General features: G+C 35.4%; 1 protein-coding gene across 3 annotated transcripts in view; it reads right to left on the reverse strand.

The window, feature by feature from the left end:
- The window catches only part of AspRS (aspartyl-tRNA synthetase), an 87,776-nt gene that overhangs the window by 29,275 nt on the left and 37,678 nt on the right, over nt 1-20,823 (reverse strand). For all 3 annotated transcript variants that reach the window (XM_076501508.1, XM_076501507.1, XM_076501506.1), the window contains one exon: nt 796-898. In XM_076501508.1, the coding sequence (XP_076357623.1) occupies nt 796-898 (103 nt within the window). The remainder of the gene's footprint in view (nt 1-795; nt 899-20,823) is intronic.

Below are 20,823 nucleotides of genomic sequence, written 5' to 3' on the forward strand. Positions count from 1 at the left end.
CACTCAACAAAATATCAAAAATTGAAGCAAAAATGGTTAAACGACAGTATTAAAGTAGCTCCATGAATTTTAGCTGATCAAGTAAGAAACAAATAAGAAAAACACTTAAGTTAATAGGCTTAATTATCTTTCATGCCACGTAATTTCATGGTAATGAAGAAAGAGACCACTGAAGCTCAGGTTTCAATGTTTCTAGAAAATTCTGGTTATAAGTTGAACATTGTATTCTCAAGATGGCTGATATGGGTATTAGCACATTAATTGAAACAAGGTACAGGACAACATTTTGACTTTCTTACATTATCTTCAGGTTAACACCTTGAGAAAATATCTTTACTTCAAGTGGATTTCTCATCATCTCAAATTAGTTTGGCATTGTTCCCTCAATAGGGATTTGTGTTTGTAATTCATTTAATCCTAACTGAAGGTAATTTATGACACTAATAGTTAAGCTCCATGCTGTGCATGTCAAATATGGTTTCTGAGTACGCTAGGACTATTTTTTATGAACTTGTTTAACCTAAATGACATGCACACTTTAGCAAACATCCAAGTCATAACAATAAAAATATAGCTTACAACACTGTTAAAATTACCATCAGTCTTACTGTAATGAAATATCATACAAACTATTTATGTGTGTTATTCTTTGTCAGCAAAAGGTATTATGTACCATAATAGCTGATAATGTAAAGTTTCTTTGCAAAAATCACATTTTAAATATAAGATTAATTTAAAATCAAAAATAAGTTGGAAATAACATTTAAAATTATTAATAAATGTTATATAATTTACCTGCTCTACATGCAACTCAACATCTTTCTGTGTACAACTTCCTATCTTCTGAGAAACTGTACGCACACAACCTTCAACATCTATTATCGATTCTTTTGTAATCCTGTTCAAAAAGAATATATATAAAAGTTTCTTCTTCAAAAGGCTATAACCATGACTAACCACAATATCTGTAGACCATACCAAGCAAATCACTTTAGAAAATAGTTGTTTAGGATATCTTTCAGGGAATATACTTATCAACCACTTTTAAGGACTATAGATAATATGCTATTCCATGAACTACCATTCAATAAATTTCTAAGGAAGTCTTAAATATACTTCTGCACAACCTACTTTTTCTGGATCTTAAACAAAGAGTCTAACTTAAAAAGACTTGTATAACCTACCCTTCATTGAAATTCTAACAAAGTCCTAAATTAATAAGCTTCTAAATAACTGACCAACTATTAAATCTTGAAGAATGAATCTAGTTAAATTATTACATGGGCAAAAATGTGAAAATTTTCATCTTTCCATTAACTTTATAGCCAATTTTCAGAATTTTATGTACAACCTCAACAAATTCATATTTATTTCTGATGATGAGAAAACCCACTTGTAGAGAAAAATATACATGTACAAACGGCTGGTATGAGTTGAGAATTATTTTTCTTTATGTAGAGGAGCAAACACCTTTATATCTATATTAATAAATATAATCAAACATCTAAACACACCCTCTACATTCCTACACTCAATTACACAACCCCCTTCAAACATGTGATCAGCTATTGGTCAGTTACCAGTTGTTTTTTTTGTGAACCTGATGATGACCGAAGGTCAAAATGTTGTTCACGCCTCTACATAAAACAATCTCAACCCATACCAGTCGTTTTTACATATATAAAATTCATATTTAATTATTCTGAAGTGCAATAACATTTTCTTATGATTTCATATTAGTTTTTTGTTGCTCTATTACTACCCAACGGAAACAAAAGTGTTCAATGTATTTTCTTAATTTCTAGCTTATCTTTTTACATACTTAAGTGAAATTGTCAAAGGAAGGAAAAAAGTATTCTCAATGGTGTCTGAATTACATACATGTTAATGAAAATCATTAAACTAACTAGAAAATGGAGAAACTAATGAAATCCAGTGTTAACCTGTGAACTAATTTTATTGCTGTTGGCACTATCAGTGAATATTTTAACATTTAAACATCAAAAACCAACAGTATGTATTCAGTGAAACTTGTATGCTCTCCCTCACCACATTAGTTTTTCTCACACAGCAACAGTAAGCTGTGGATTTTATGTAGAAAATAAATGACTTACACATTTATCAATAGGTGCATAAAGTTTCTAAATATAGGATAGATCACATGGAGGTTGTTCTGATACAAATAAGATCGAAATTTGAGTATCATATTTTCCAGAAATAAAGCTTATGTTGACATCACCTTGATTTAATAAAATACATTAACAAAGATCTTATGATAGGTCTCTCAAAGACCATTACTAGCAACATTCATCTGCTCAGAAAACTGTTCAATTATTGAAACAGAAGTATTCCATCTTAAGGCAGACTTTTAGTCCTCTTTTAAACTTCTTACCTATATTATAATTCTCTCAATTAGTAATTAAAAAAAGAATATAAAGCCTTAAGCAAGGCATTCCAGAAATCAATGTTAACTTCCTAGAAAAGAAATATAACCATCAAAATGGGGTAGAATCCTTGCAAAGTAAATAAAATTCTGAGAAGAAAATGAAGATATAATTATTCACAAAATAATGTTAAGTGATATTAATGAATCAATTATATCCCTAAAAATGGGTTGCAACACATTATGAATGACAGAAATTAAACTGGGGAACAGTCACTAATTTTAAATATTTTCTAACAGCTCTTTCTTTTTACAGTCAATATTTGTTTACTTGTTTCTGAATTTTGCACAAAGCTACATGAGGGCTATCTGTGCTAGCCATCCCTAATTTAGCAGTGTAAGACTAGAGGGAAGGCAGCTAGTCATGACCACCCACCACCAACTCTTGGGCTACTCTTTTATCAACAAACAGTGGGATTGATCTTCACATTGTAATGTCCCCATGGCTGAAAGGATGAGCATGTTTGGTGTGATGGGAATTCAAGCCCACAACCCTTAAATTACGAGTCAAGCACCTTAACCACCTGGCCATAACAAGTCGTTTTTACAGTCATAAAAGATATAAGCAATATTTGAAATATGAATTTCCTGATCACTTAACTTTTGGAAAATATTTAAAGACAGCCCATGATTATAACAGTTCTAGTAAAATGTTAAGATGCATCTCATAGAACTGTTGGTAAGTTTAAAGTTGCCTTTATTGTTAAGATATTTTTTTTAGTTTTAGAAATAATGCTGAAAGACTTAATATGTGCTGTTGAAAAGAGTTTTGTATTTCAATGATAATCTACCATACTTGGTTTAGTTTGTTTGAAGTTTTGTATAATGCTACATGATGGTTATGTGTGTTATCTATCCCTAAAGAAGCAGCTAGTGAACACCACCAACTCAAGGGATGCTCCATTACCCACAAATAGTAAGATTGGCTGTAACATTATAAAGCTACTACAGCTGAAAGGGTGAGCATGTTTTGAGTGACAGTTAGTAATTTTAAAGTAACATAAACATGAGTCGGGCATTTTGAATAAAAAAGTGTTAAAAAACACTTATAAGACTTTCAAGAAACTCAAATGTAGGGGGAGATAACAATCCAACTGGCTAACTTCGAGATGACTGTGAAAACATCACTTAAAGGTTTTAGTGAAACAAAGTGAATCAAAGATATTTAATAAAATATTACGATAAATTATGGAGTGGCATAACTTTGGTAAGTTTTTTAAAATTTCCACCTATTTTACAGTGCATAACATTTCCTGGAGCTTTTAATTTAAAAACTTAAGATTAGGTAGGTACTTGAAATTAATACTATTGTGCATAAAAATAACAGAAACCAAATAAATGGTGTATAGTGGAAAATAAACATCTACGAAATGTTCAATATTTATTTAACAACAAGATTGTAGCAATATAAGAAGACACATGATATTTGAGAGATGTAAAAATAGCAATATGGCATGATGGTCAACAATTAATTACTCTGACTTGATGATTAGCATGTTTAAATCAAACATCAAAACAGTTACTGAAAAAAATTAAAAGAAAAATATTTGTGTTGAACAATGTATATAATAAGATGTTCTCAGAAAAGAACTAACTAGTTTACTGTCACCATTATCAACCACTACACATACAGCTTCATGAGATCGTTTCTGAGCTCCGCTTTCAAGGCAAATGCATTAATAATAGAAAGGGGCAGGGGACTGTTAGCCCAGAAAACACTTATCAAATGTTTAATACCAGCACTAAACATAAACATATTGGTTTTTTAGTTATAAAATCCTTTGAAAATGAAGCTGTGATGACATTACAATCAGCACTTTGAAATTTCAATTCAATTCAGAAAAGCTTCTGAAACTCACCATACAAAGTTTTACTATTTGTAATAACTATTCGGTTGAAGTATGATTTTAATTTTGGTTATTAATGTTCGAGTTAAATATTTCTATACATTTTATAAAACTTTCAGTTAATAGCAATATTCAGATTAAATCAATTTGAAATAAAATGATTCAGAAACTGAACAATATACATGTATTTTTGGTTTACACGATTAATTATACATGTTTACATTTATAATTTGGTATTTGTGAGGTAGACCCGAAAAAGCCTTAAAATAAAATTAGTAATAGAATGCTTTATCTTGTTTGATTCTGTCTTTCTTAACATTCAACTTTATTTTTGACTCAAATTAAAAGAATCTTCATGAATTTGTCAAAAAACACTTCACATAATTTTTTAAAAACACAGCACTACTGAAATCTGCACCCACCTTCTATGATTATTTCCTACTGTAGCTCCAATATTTAAACCTATAAAGCAAATCTATTTTAGTCCAGAACTTACATTATTTTGACCAATTTACTATTCTCAAAATTTTAATTACACTTGAATTGTGATATCTACATTTTTTTGGCTCCACTTAAGACAATTCAAATATTTTGTAGTTAACAGAGTCAATATACAGTCTGTACACCACTAGACAATTGGTAGCCTTTATTTGTCAATGACTTTGATCATGCACTTCAATATTCAAAAGCTGAATAAATTAATTACATTTTATTATGCATTGTAAGTGTTGTGTAATATCAAGATCTCAACTGTACAATGACATTAATGTTCTTATAGAGATGAAAACTTCATGACACTTGATCAAATACTTTGTAAAATCTTATTTCTTATTAATGTTTTAGTCTATGATAAAAAAGAGAAAAAAGTATGTCTACTAAATAGCCCCTATTTATTTTGCACATATAAAATATTTTAAATCTTTCAACACCTCAACAAGATAAGAGTAACAAGATGAACATTTACCAATAAACCTTTTAATAATTATATACCTTCCGATTAATATATCAAAAGCCTGTTACAATTATTAATTGATTGATATGTAATTTTTTTCTGAGAGTTTTAGAATTTAAACAAATCCCTTCTGGCAAACTTGGCATCTGAATGGACTCCATTCACCACCACTAATTTTTTACAGATACACTGCTGGCCAAAATCTTAAGGCCAATGAACATAAAGAAAAAATATGCATTTTGCATTGTTAGACTCAACCACTTATTTGAGCAGAGCTTCGAAAGATGAAAATAAAAGTAAAAACCTTTTTTAGTATTTAATAGGGAAAATGTGAACACTATGAAATTTGCCTAACTACGAGCTGGTCAAAAGTTTAAGACTATACCAAAAATAAGTCCTAAACATGATAGAAAATGCCCAACAAGAGGTCTCAGTAGTCAGTTGCACAGCTGTCATTTTGAATAACTTCAAACATTCGCCTTGGCATGGTCGATACAAGCATTTGCAGAAGGCTGGCTGGAATGTTATTCCAAGTGCTGATGATGGCTTCACGATGATCATGCACTGTTTGGAATTGACGTCCATTTCTACAGACTTCCCTTGCCATCCACTCCCAAACATTTTTAAGAGGGTTTAGTTCAGGCAAACACACTGGATGGCCCACAAGAATCACGTTATTCATCATGAAAAAGTCCTTTGTCCTGCAAGCATTGTGGATTTCAGCACTGTCCTGCTGAAAGATCCAGTCACTTCCATACAGGTGAGGGCCTTCAGTCAATAAGGATGCTCTCTCCAACATGCCAATGCAACCAGCTGCTGTTTGACACCCCTGTATAACCTGAAGTTCCATTGTTCCATGGAAGGAGAAAGCACCCCAAATCATGATGGAACCTCCTCCACTGTGTCATGTAGAAAATGTCTCCAGTGGGATATCCTTATCGTGCTAGTAACGATGGAAGCCATCTGGACCATCCAGATTAAATTTTTTCTCATCAGAGAACAAAACCTTCTTCCACTTTTCTACATCCCATATTTGGTGCTTCTCAGCAAAGTTTAACCGAGCTGTTTCGTGGTGTGGAAGGAGGTGTGGCGTTTGAAGACGTTTACGGTTTTCAAAGCCTTTCTCTCGTAGATGCCGTCTTATTGTTCTTGAGCAACATTCTGTGTCCGTAAGGGCCTTAATCTGGTTTGACAATCAGCTGATGTCTTGCCGGACAACTTGTCGAATCCTCCTGCTCAACACCAGCGAAATTTTCTTGGGCCGACCAAATGAAATTCTCGTTCCGTATCCCTCTGGGTCTTTTAAGAAATTTACAACAGCAGTTTTACTATGCCCAAACTCACCAGCGATGGCACGTTGAGAGAGAACTTGCTTTTGCAGCTCAATGATTCTGCCATGCTCAAACTCTGTCAACGTTTTAGCCTTTGCCATGTTTTTACCTAATGTGACACATGAGATGTCAGTGGGAGATGTTGACAACGCTAATGTTTGAACACAAATGACTAAATTTTGTGACGTGTTTACCGATTAATGCTTCATTTCAGTATGGTCTTAAACTTTTGACCAGCTGGTAGTTAGGCTAATTTCACAGTGTTCACATTATCCCTATTAAATGCTAAAAAAGTTTATTTTTATTTTCCCTTTTCTTATTTTCATCTCTACTCAAATAAGTGGTTGAGTCTAACAATGCAAAACGCATATTGTTTCTTTATGTTCATTGGCCTTAAGATTTTAGCCAGCAGTGTAAGTGTTTTAACTTTTAAGACTATAGCAATGTCACCATTAGAAAATAATGAGTTTTTTACAGGTAACATTACAGTCATCTGAAAAGGGAACTCACCTTGAATAAATACCCAGATACAGGTACTTTTATACAATTCTTATTACTTACTGAAATAGTCATTATTCTTTATTATTTGAAAATTTAAAAATCTTTTATGTAAATTCACCAGGGCTAATAGGTTTATATGCATGTCATTGAAACATCTGTTCACTAGAATCTTGAATGGATTTACCCCTACTGTCAATGTATTCATATACTGTTCACTGCAAGTGGTGAGTACACATAATAAAAATAAACTTGAATTATACTAAATAACCATAAGTTTGCAAATTATAACAATCAGTGTAAAGAAACAATAAAAAGATTAGTTAAAATCATGTATTTTGCACGATAATATTAGTGACATTAGTTGCAATGACAGTTTTTTTATTTTGTTTATTGTTCTGTGTGACTGACATACCAGATGTCTTGTAACGTGGACTTGTTCCCATGAATTCATCTCAATCATTCTGTGCTTGTTATAGTTTTCATACTACAACTTTTAAAGTAAGCATATCATGAAATTTTGCTTATTATCAAGTAAATATTACAAGGTTTTTGTACATAAATCATTTTTTCTATGAAGTTTTAAGATTTTATAAGTAACGTTTTGTCTGTATATGTTTTCTATCTAATATGCAAAGTAATTTTGATTTTAATATTAAAAGTGTCTTAATGCATTAGAAAAATGTCAAATTTCACATTAAAATCTCTATAATCTCCAAATAATTATCAAACGTTTTTGTTTGGAAAAAGCTTTATATTTTATCTGTTATTTCCATTATTGTATTTCTGTATGTGTTTGATTGATTTGACATCTTGTAACCACTATAAAAAAATTATGAAACAGGTATAAATTATGCTTTTTTCTCATTCAAGAATGACGACAAATTATAACATGAAATCACAAGTGTTTATTCTAAATAGCATAATCCTGATAACATTATACATGTACATTTATTATTTTATTGACTTTTCAGCTGTGTCTGACTAAGATTACAGAAGTTAAAGTGACATGGTGCATATATACTTGTTCCTATATCCAAGAGTAAAAAATTATCTTTACAGTGACCTGTTATGGTTCTGTTTTGGTGGACCAGTATTTTGTAAAATGCAGTCACATTTCAATTATAACACTGCACATATGCATGTGTGTATATTATTATTTAAAACATTCTTGAATTTCAGTAATTTTTCTTAAAGCATAAAATAGTAAATAAAGAAATACAGAAAACAATGATCTCTTCTACTAAAGAAATTTGCACTTGTTTGCCATAATTTGCAAATAAGCCTTGTCAAATTTTACAAAACAAAATTTTTTGGAGTTTTATATACACATTCTGAAATAACAAAATATCATGAGTCTACTCTATCAATGCCACAGAAGTCTAGTACAATTTAACAGGTTTAGTAACTAAGTTGTATTTGGGTCTGAAAAAATATGATATTTTGAGTTTCATTACCTCTTACCCTTCCACTTCAATTCTACCATGAAAAAGAAAGTTTTCAACTGCATAAACATTTCATACAGGCTGAGATAACCACATGGGCAACATTCTGAGCTTTAGATTAGTTATAAACATATCAGAAAACAAAACTGGTGTATGCAAGCAAGTACTTCAAAAATGGTTAATTCTCTAGATATAGTGATATCTTGGAAAAGGAAAAGATATGAAGTTCTAACTGTATATTCTAGTTTGTTGATATCATTAAGTGGAGCTCCTAATTTGTAAGAAACTATAGATTTTGCATTTAGACATCACAAACATTTGATTTAAACAAAACTTGCATTAAACATTCCATGTGACACACAAAAATCAATATTTAGAATTTTTTTCAATATTTACTTTCAAGTTAAGAAATTAACTGATGTATAATACTAAAATCTGAATTATAACCTACAGTTTAATACCAAGTTTATTGACATACATTCATAAAATAGTAGTTCAAACATTGTGTCAGCATTTTGAATCAGTGAAGAACAGAACCTTAATTTCATTAGAATTTTAAACTTTTAAACATATAAAAACCTTAGTTGAGTATACTAATAAGTTACTATGTTTTACCTTGAAACATACCTTAATAGCAACTGACCAAGATATTTTGGTCAATAAATTTGTGGAGGAATTTTCTGATGAATGCCTACACCACAATTTGTTTTTTTAAAACATTATATATCTACAAATAAAGCTGTGTCAGTAGATTGAAAAATTAGAAAAATTTAAATGAAACTGTTAGAATAGAAAACAGCTAAAGAGGTAGCTGAAGTTTTTCCAAAGATGTAACATACCATGTTATGGCAGGTTAGAACAGATGGCATTCGTTACTCCTAAAATTTCACTGCAATGATTCAGTAGAGAAGCTAATATGTTTGAAATTCACTGCTCTGACCATGCAGATAGAGATGTCCAGATTTACAGAGAGAAAATGGAAAGAGAGGAGCTTACTATGGTTATATAAAATTTGGCCAATAGTGGCACAGGTGTCATCCCATTTCACCAGCATTGGAACTAACATTTGTCAAATAGACCAAAGGTCAGACAAGAAGTTAAGGTGAAATAACAGGCTGTGAATGATGCAAAATTTGCTTGTTTAACCCTTTGGCAACAGGCTCTGTACAATATAAGAGTTCATTTAAATATTTGCACATGTCAAGTTTTACACTATAACTTCTGATACATTATATGTATCTTCACAAACTTTGGTAGACATCTAATTGTAGTTGTGAATAAGGCCATTTAACAACTTGGGTCTACTTTATTTGGTTGTACACCTTGCTGCATATAAAGGCTTGTTTAGAGCATGATAGTTACAGAAGACTTAACGTGTGGTGGTTGGAAGTTATACTAGTTAAATGAGATACCTGGATGGGACCCTTCATACTAATGTAATTTCATATATTGGGCAACCAAGTACTACCTTTCTACCATAATGGGGGCTGGAATGCTAATTTCAAGAGGTAAGTTTATTTAACTTACCTATCCCCCAAATGGCAATACCTTACTTTTATTTTTCAAATAATTATTATTTTTATATTTTACTGCTTCTTTACTTTGGTGAGCAGTCACCTTCCCATAACTGTCTGCAGGCAGTGAAGGGTGATATAGAAGTGAGACATTGAGGGCTTAAGCATCCACATATCACTTTCCTAATTTCTATATTTATTATCTTAATTTTAATTTCTATTGCTATTCCTTTATGTGAAACTGGCAAATGGAGGTTAAGACTGATAGATGGTATATGCCCACAACAATGTTGGTCCTACTTCTGCATTAACCTCAAAAACCTTGGGTACTTTTTTATATCCCACATGACAGCTCATACCCTGGGATCCTTTCAATTAGAGCAGTACACACACACACACACAATTGAGTAACCATGAAATCATAAATAACTATACTGATACCATAGGATTCCATAATAATTTATTAAGCCCAATAACTAAGATGTATTTAGATTTTTAAAAATATGAAATTTAGAGCAGGCCAAAAGCACAACCTACCTCCTTGAAATATTGGCTAAAGAAAATGAAAAAAAAGGCAGCCTTTTATCAATTAAAGTGGCTGAGAAAACCATTAAGGGGACACTCCAAGCTGATGATTAGTTATCCATGTCATACATTAAAGAAAGAATATATAAGGGACTGTTTTAAAAAAAATGGAAAGAGATGAACTGGGCCATTGTGTTTGATTCCATACATAAGCCACATCTCAGGAAAATAAAGAGATATGAGATTCTTATTTTATATTTTAGCTTGTCCATATTAGTAATTTGAGTTTCTAATTTGTATGAAACTACAGACTTAGTATTTTGACATCATAAACATCTAATTTTATATTATTTGACAAATGGGTTACATTAGGATAACTTTCAACATTACAACAGCAAGTAAAAGATAAAAATTTTCAATATAAAAACATAAAACAAGAATAGTTGCTATACAAAAAAATGAAACTGTAATCGATACAAATGTAAAAATACAGTCAAACTGGACAATATCAACATTATCAATGATGAAATACCATTGCATCTCCATAGAAACACATGTTTGGATTTCTTTCCCCTCTGTTTTGACACTCAAGGTAGTTAGATGTGTTATCAGCCATGTCCTTCTTAAAACCATTGCCTTCAAAGTGTTTAACCCCAACACATTATATGCCCACAAACTAAAACCACAATCCTGCACAGAGGTGGAATGTTCCTGCAACCCTCAATTCATACATGAGCATTTTGTGATAAGAGCAATGATACTGGAATTATGAACAAGTTGGTTGCGTTCAGTAGGATTTTGGATCTAGATTCACTCAAGTCCTGAACCAACTACATGCAACTTAAAGGTTCACAATGGAACAAGTAAAGCTATACACTGGAGGCAAAAAACTGCTTTGCATATATTCATGTGTTATGTATATGCGTAGAGAAAGGTAGGACAATAAGCCTAGTGCTAAGCATCAGGAAATATATTGTCCAGTTAAAAATAAGCAGAAGAATAGCAACAGAAGCAGAAGATAGATGGTGCAGCATTTCATAGTGTACATCATCAGGTGCCAAATAGATAAAGTGGCAGTTTCAGTTCCACCAGTGTAAATGGACGATTATAGTCATAGAGACAATCAGCTTCAAAAAAAAAAAAGAGATGATTGCTCTGCCTGAGTCTTGATGGCTAAGAAGGTGGAGGAGGAAGCAGAAGTGCTAGATACCAGGAAAAGCTTTCACCTAGAGTATTGGCGATGCTTCGGGTATCAGCTACTTCCTCGCCATTAGACAGCAAGATCAATAGAGGAACAGAATTATATTGCCCACTGAGCTTTCAAATCTTGTCCCATATGACTTTGGAACTTGTGGTAGAAGATATGCTGGTTGTGAACTTAATTCAAGATTCCTGGAAAGCAATGTGGTGTGAAAGTGTGGGATACCTGTGAAAAGTATGCCAGGCCCATTTTTGAGCCTTCTGTGCATTGTGGCAAGGATTCCACCATGGATGACAATATCATGGAAAATGTGTAGAGGTTTTAGGAATACACTGAGCAGCTGCTTGTATTATACAGTCAGTTACAACTGCCACACAGTCATCTATTGATGGCTTATAGACAATGGCAGGATCAAGTTCTGATAGAGCAGTGAATGAGGGCCAGTTTGCTTTATCCAGCTTTTACAGAGCCACAAAAGTCAGGTGGCATATACCATGGCCAGTTTTTCTCAAAAACATACGAAAATGCTCACTGCCTTGTGGATTATTGTTAACCCTCCATTAAAAATTGGAGAATAATGAAGGGGAGCAAACTGATAGATCAATAGCAGTAAGTTACTGATCAGGTGCATGCAAGTAAGTAGAACAACAGCTATTGAAAAGAAAAAGGTTGTGATCAGAGACCATATGTTCTACAGAGTGACCTCTCCTATCAATATCAGCACTTTCCCAGAGGGGATGATGTCCATTAAAGTCCTCCAGGATTAAAAAGGGAGAGAGCAACTGTTCAATGAGAGCATCAAGGTCTGATTGATCATTGGACTCTACAGGAAACAGGTAGACAGAAAACACAGTGATGGTACGACCCAAGAAAATAAGGATGGCTATAGCTTCCAAGGGTGTGTCGAGTGACAAAGACAGGGTGGGCACACACTGATGAACCAACAGTGCCACCCCTCCATGTACTCGTTTATCACACAGCCTGTCATTTTTATACAAAGAAAACTGCTGAGAGGTGACTGTACTGGCAGGTTTCAGAAATGTTTCCTGTGAGGAAAGACACAGAATGGTATGAAGCAATCAGTACTTTGATGTCATCCAGATTAGAATGTAAACCTCAGCAGTTCCATTGCATCAATATGGCCATTTTTGTTTATGTGTAGGCAAATTGGGTGGAGAACCACTCTGTTTACAACCAAATATATTTTCTTTACTGTCTTTATTAGTCGATTGGGCAGGTCTTTGCTGTTGGAAGAGGATTCCAGCAATTGAGGATGTGAATGAATAATAGTTTTGCATCTTGGGGTGGGAAAAAATGTACCCAAGGAAAGGCCTGTACCTGGAACCAAAGGAAGTGGATCATGGAATTTGCTGAAATGTATGTTAATGACAGAGATGGGTGTTGAACTTGATTCATCAACTTTTTCAACTATGGAGGTCAAAAAACTTTTCATTTGGCTTGAGAAGAATTCTTTTGGAGGCACAGAGAGATCCATCTGCACTCCTTCTGTAGTAGTAGAACAAAGTGCAGCAGCATGCATCCGAGATGAAGTGGTGGACAGCAATGTTCGAGCCTCAGGTTAAGTAATGTTACAAATAGTTTTCAAATGCTGCACCTCTATCTTCCAATCATTTAGGACAAGAACAAAATTAGGAGAGGTGAGAGCCATTGCAGTTGACACAATGAGAATCCATGTCACACTCATAGTGGCAAGGACATCAAGGAACCATGAAATGATGACTTCTAGTGACCGAATTGCTGATGTTGGAAACAGAGAGGGTTTGGAATGCATGGCCATACCCTGCAATTAAGATAACCTGCTTTGATTGTGGCAAGTGGACATGGTGATGTAAATGTCATAATGAAGACATTGGTTAGCATCATGATTCCATCTTTATGAGTGGAGATACACCTCACTGCAGAAACTCTTTGGGTGGAGAAACTAGCAAAAATCTCTGACACGGGGATGTTCTTCAAGTCCCTTTCAACAAAAACTCCTCATGAATAAAACTCCTCCTAAATTCAAATTAGCATGAGATGTAACCACAATAGCTGTATCCCCTATCACCTTTGAATGCAAGAGGAGTTCACTGTGTTGAGATGTGGATGTTTCCACCAATATGTTACCAGACTGAAGCTTCTTTACTGACTTTGGAGAGCCAGCAAGTCTCTCTATTTCCTTCTGAATGAAAAATGGAGACATTTGCCCTTAAGGTTTGTCTGAAAGAGAATGTATTATGAGAAAATGAAGTAAAACAGGAATTACAGACATTGATGACTGCTGCTCAGAATCTTCAAGATGTGGTCATTTATCTATGGACTGTTTTCTCACTATTTTATTAAGATTTTTAATTGGAGTATCCATAATAAAGAAAGGGAAATTTTGGTGCCCATTGACCCCACCCACCATGAAGTCCTACAAGGGGACACACTACAATGAAACAAGGACACTGGAGCAACACCAGGGTTTCATGAGCACTATACCCAAACACCAGCATCAGATATAATGTCCACAACATGTGTTGGGAACATCTAACACTGGTACTTGGTTGATCCTAGCCTGAGGCCTCAGTAGACCAGCCAACTGATCCAAGGGGGGCCATCCTTAGGCTGCCCATCAAAAGGAATTCAAGGCCAAAGTAGGGTGCTAGGGTTGGATCCCTCAATCACCAAGATTCTCTCATCCCCTTCATGGCAAACATGTGGGTGAATGTTTAGACCCTAGAGGAGGTAAACTCGAAAAAAAGAATTTTCCCTGGGAGGTCCCCTCACCACGTAGAGGAATCCACACCAAGGGGTGTTCCATAAGGAAAGATAACAACTAGCTCTGTCAAATTATTATGGTTGAGACTTTGGAATCAATATTACTTTTGAAATGTGGGCATGGATAGCTGCATAGTAGACTGCCATGCTCTCTTGAGTATAGGTCTGTTTCATGGTACTTGTCATCAATCAGACAACATGGAGGATTTAAGTTGTTCATCTAAGGAAGTTTCTACTCATCTTGGACTACCATTAAGCTTCAACTTTGCTACTGCAAGTCAAAGTGAACAATGAAAACAGACTTAAAGTTAATATGAGTTCATGGTAAAGACTGTATTAATTTCACATCATTTCCATTCAATTAATTTACTACACCTAACAAACTTGATAGATTTGTGGAATTATTTCAGTTAGAGGCAAAAAAGTGATTGTTAACTACACATTCTGTGAAACACAAATATCTGATAATTACTTTTGTATTTAGTATACAATCATTTTTGTCATGTTTAAAGATCATTTTAAAAATATTTCTTGTATGATATTTACATTCCCATGCTGTGTGACTTAAATGTTGGCTTGGCACAGGGTGGGTGGGTGGATTGGCATTTTATGGTGCAAAGCAACTAGGCTATCTGTGCCAAACATCCAGCAAAAAGTTCAAGAAAAGCAATAGGAATAAAATTTGTAAAATGAAATCAAGGTAAAACAAGACAAAGTTGAAATTTAGAACTGAAACTTAAACAGCATGAAATCCAATTTTTATATCTAGTGTAGAGCAGCAAGAGAGAAATTACAGTAATACTAGTTTTAAAAGAAATTTTGTAGCATGAGTTGAATGGTCATAACTCGCTAGGATGACTAACAGGTAAGTACAAACACCAGCATTAGTCACCTTAAGTTGGCCTTTCCCGTCCTGGTTTCGAGTTGTTTGACATTATGGTCATTTTCTAATTTCATATTGAACTAGTTGCACTTTAAAAAAATTATAAGAAATATAATTTATGAATTAAAAATTTAAATAGTTAAAAAGGTCAATCACCTTTAAAAAACTAAAAACATCTGTAAGGTGGACAGTGTCACCATCTTCGATGACACTGTCTGACGTTACATGTAAACCTTGGGACAAAACATGTCTAAAATGGTGCCATCGTTGACAGTCATAATGACAGCAAGACAGCAAAATGTGGCTTATTATGACCCGAGTGTCACACAGACAACACATTGGTGCATCAGTCCAAGATAAAAGAAAACGATGAGTTAAAAACTGAGACCAATGTGTAGTCTGATTATGAACCTTCTCTTTCCAATTCTTATTAAAACAAGATGCTCAAAGCCCAATAAAGGGTTTCATTTGGAAAAGCTCATTCTCACATTACTCACTCCGAGTCAACTGTCAACTGGCATGGAGCCAAGCCTTGAATACAAAACCACAGTCCATGTATGGAATAGGCACAGTAGTGATAGTGCCAGAGCAGACAGACTTAGCTTCGGTGTCAGTGAGCTCATTCCTGCAAATACCAACATGGCCTGGTATCCATAAAAACTGGATAGAAGTAGATGTTAAAGAGAAATGGGCCAGTCGGTTTTGAACATCAACAAGAATAGGGTGAGAATTGACATACAGAGATTACAGGGCTAACAGAGAGCTTATCACATCAGTATAAACAGTACAGTTTGTATACTGCATAGCATCCATGTGATCCAGGGCAAGAGAGATGGCATACAATTGGGGAATGAACACAAACTGTAAAGGGGATTCTATGTGCAACAACCAAATGACAGCAAACAATGGCAGAGCCTACAGAGGCATCTGATTTCAAATCATCTGTATAAATAGGAATGAAAGGATAGTGCAAAAGATGTTCAGCAAATAGAAGGCAATACTTCCAGTCAGGAGTATCTGTCTTCTTCAGATGACTAAAAGAAAGGTCACACTTGGCAATATTAATTAGTCACAGTGAGATAGATACTGCTGTGCCATCCAAAGATAGACCCAACTCATTCAACTGTATCTGGAGATGAAGGCTAAAAGGAACAGTGGCAGACCATTTATTATGAAAAAGTGTGGCCCACTAGGGAAGGAAAACACAACCCCATGTGGAATGTTGTGGTAAAGATTGAAGTTGCATTAAAGACAGTTGCAAACAACAAAGGTGTAGGGGGGTTCATGGGATTCTGTGTACAAACTCTGGACTGGAGAAACTTGGAAGGACCCTGTGCAGAGCCAAAGCCCTTGATGGTGAATAGGGTCCAATATTTTCAAGGCTGAAGTCCTGGCAGACCCATACTCTAATTTTGATCGAATAAGGGCACAATAGACTTTTAGTATGGAACACTGATCCGCAACCCTCCAAACGGTGGAAGAGATGGCACAGTGGATGTTCAGTGCCCTTATACACTTGACATGTGGTTGCTTGATGCATGGTATAAAGGTCAGCTAATAGTCAAATATAAGCCCCAAGAACATAGCCTCAGGGACCATGGAAAACACAACTTCACCAATATGAAGTCCAGGATCAGGGTGACTACTCCATTGATGGTGAAAGTACATGCAAACAGTTTTGGAGAGAAAAGTTGAAACCTTTTGCTGTGATCCATGTCAATAAATGAGTGAAGGAAGACTGTAGTTGCCACTCAATACACCTCATATTTGACGAATGACACGAGATGTGGAAGTCGTCGACAAAGAGATCATTTGCCACTGTAGGGGTAGTTGTGCACTGATGGCATTAATCTTTATGTTAAAAAGTGACACTCAAAAGACACAGCTCTGAAAGACTCCAAGTTCCTGTGGAAAAGAATGGGAAAATGTTGAACCTACATGGACCTGGAATTACCAATTCATTAAAAAATGTTTAATAAAAATTGGTAAATTGTCAAGCAACCCATATGAATGGAAGTCTCACAAGATGCCATACCTCCACATTGTATCATAAGCCTTCTCAAGGTAAAGAAATACAGAAACAAGATGTTGTTGTTTGAGAAAGGTTTCCCTAATTGATGTTTCAAGTTGATTTAGGTGGTCCATGGTGGAGCACTGTCTTCAGAACCCACAGTGATAGGGAGAGAAGAGGTTGTTTGATTCAAGAAACCAATCAAGACAAGCATTAACCATCCTCTCTAAGATTTTACAGAGAGAGTTTGTCAAAGCAATTGGACAGTAGTTCAAAGGAATCTTGGGATCCTACTCATATTTAGGGAAAAAAATGCAATAGCATGGTGGCAAGCATCAGGAAAAACATTCTCCAGCCAGATCCTGTTAAAAACAATCAGAGGAATAACAAAAGAGGCAGGAAAGAGATGGCATACCATCTCGAAGTGAATATCATCAGGTTCAACCGATGTACTACCAGACTAACAAAGAGCAAGTTCAAGTTCCACCAGTATGAGTGAGTAATTATAGTCATAGAGACAATCAGCCTGAAAGAAAAGAGACAATTGTTCTGCCCATGTTTTGATGGCTGAGAAGATGGGGATGAAGCAGAAGTGCCAGATGTACAATAAAAGCTTTTGCAGAGTTTTAGTGATGCTCTGGTTATTAGCAGCTTCATGGCCACCAGAGAAAAAGATTGAAAGGGGACAGAAAGATACTGGTCACTAACCTTTCAAATTATGTCCCATATGATTTTAGAACTAGTGGTACAAGAAATGCTAGAGCTATATTTAATCCAAGATTCCTTCTGGCTTTCACATCTGACCTGCCTAGCATGTGCACGGGCCTGCTGAAATGCAATGTGGTTTAAAAGAGTGGAATATCTACAAAAGGTATCCCAAGCCCTTTTTTGAGCTTTTCTTGTCATGTAGCAGGCAGGATTCCACCAAGGATGAGGATACTGTGGGAAACATGTCCAGCTTTAAGGAATACACCGAATAGCTGCATGGACAATACAGTCAGCCACTGCTGCCACACAGCCATCTATCAATGGCTTACAAACAATGGTAGGATCAAGTTCTGAGAAAGTGGTGAAAGAAGGCCAGTTAGCCTGGTCCAACATCCATCGAAACAAGCTGGTCATGTGGCATCAACTACAGCCACTCTCTCTCAAAATGATAGATAAATGATCACTGACCCAAGGATTACTGTCAACTCTCCAAGAAAAGTGAAAAGGGGAGCAGACAGAAAGATCTATAGCAGTAAAAGATTGACTAGGTGCATGAAAATAAGTATAAGGTCCAGTATTGAAGAGAGACAGGTTGTGGTCCAAGAGCATATGCTCTTTACATGATCTCTTTCATCAATACTAGTACCACTTCAAAGGGGATTATGTCCATTAAAATCCCCCAGTAGTAAAAAGGGGAATGGTATCTGCTCACTAAAGGCATCAAGGTTTGACTGATTATAAATCTCTGCAGAGGCAGGTAGAGAGAACAAATAGTGATGGTACGACCCAATGAAACAGGGATGGCTACAACCTTCAAGTATGTATCAAGTGACAAGGATAGAGTGAACACACACTGATCAAGCAGCAATGCTACACTACCATGCACTCGTCCATCACATGACCTGTTGTTTCTATACAAGGAAAGTTGCTGAAGGGTGACTGTATCATTAGGTTCTAGATATGTTTCCTGTAAGGAGAGACACATGGGATAGTAAGAATCAATCAAATCCTTAATGTTATCTACATTTGATTGAAAAACTCGACAGTTCCACTGGATCAGAGTGGCCATTGTTATCTATGTGGATGAGAATGTGGCAGGGAGATTTTTTGTTTGCTACCACGCTTCTTTTCTTTATTGGACGAAGATCAATCAACTTCCACGGATCCTACCCTGGGTCAGGTAGGCAGGTCTCTGTCTGTGGACAAAGATTCTAATGACTGAGGGTTTGAACAAATGGTCAATTTACTTTTTGGGGCTGCAGAAGAGGATGGGATCTGAGGAAATATTTGAACCTGAAGGAAGTGAAACTGGGCAGTCACTGGAAGGAATGGTAGGGACAAAAATGGAAGTAGACATAGATGCATCAACTTTTTTAATTATGGAGGGCACAAGATTCTTAAGACGTTTTGCAAACAACTCTGTTTGGGGCACAAAAAGATCTGTCTGCACTCCCACTGTGATAGTGGAATGGAGTGCAGCAACATATGTCTTAGAATTGGGGATAATAATTTCTAAGCCTCTGAGTAGGTGATATTATTAACAGTCTTTAAGCATTGCACCTCTTTCTCTTCTACCCATTTAAGGCAAGTGTGGGCCACTACAGTTAACACAGTGTGGTTCCAAATTGCACTTGAAAGCGTCGTGACCACAACGAGCACATACCAAAGAACCATAACAATGTTTTTGAGTGACCAAACCTCTGACACTGAAAACATCTGAGAAGGTTAAGAAAGTAAAGACATACCGTGTTGTTCAAATGACCTACTTTGACCATTGCAGGAGGACAAGGTGATGTAAAAATTAGTATCAGAACATTGGTAGGATCCATAATTCTGTCTTTATGGGTGAAGATTTGGCATACCATAGTAATGTCTTGACTGGAGAAACCAGCGAGGATTTCCAACTCAGGAATGTTCTTTAAATCCCTCTCAAGTATAATTCCTCTGGAATAATTCAAAGTCATATGGGAAGTAACCTCAATGGGTATATCCCCAATGGCTTTTGATTTCAAGAGAAGTTTGTTATGCTGTGTTGAAGGATGTTTCCACCAAAATGTCTCCAGAGTACAACTTTACTGATTTTGGGGAGCCAGAAAGTCCTTCTGAATAAAAAATGGAGATATTTGTTGCAAGGATTTCTCAGAGAAGAAATGGAAAATGAGAAATTGATTTGTAGAATCTTGCTGTAAGGTTGACTGTACAACAGAGTCATTCATGTGTGGTCATTTTCCAATGATTGTTTTTCAGTTCTTTCATTTTTATTTATTTTGTTAGAAAGAGGAATATCCATAACAAAGAAGCTATGTTTCAGTGCCCACTGACCCCACCCACCATGAAGCCCTAAGAGGGATGCACTACAGTGCCAAACAAGGATATTGCAGCAATGCCAGGGTTTCATGAGCACTAGACCCAAACACCAGCATGATACAATTGTCCACAAAACCTGCTGAGAACATCCAACACCAGTACTTGGTTGACCCTAACCCAAGTGGACCTGTCGACTGACCCTAGGGAAGCCACCCCAAGGCCGCCCATCTACAGGAATTCAAGGCCAAAGTGGTATGTTAGGATTGGACCCCTCAACCACCAGAATCCTCTTCTCTCCTTCATGAGCCACCATGCACGAAAAATCTGTGTGTGGATGTTCAGATCCCAGAGGAGGTAAACTGACAGAAAGGAACCTTCCCTGGAAGTCCCCTCAC

This window comes from Tachypleus tridentatus, chromosome 5 (assembly GCF_004210375.1).
Source record: "Tachypleus tridentatus isolate NWPU-2018 chromosome 5, ASM421037v1, whole genome shotgun sequence".
Taxonomy (NCBI): domain Eukaryota; kingdom Metazoa; phylum Arthropoda; class Merostomata; order Xiphosura; family Limulidae; genus Tachypleus; species Tachypleus tridentatus.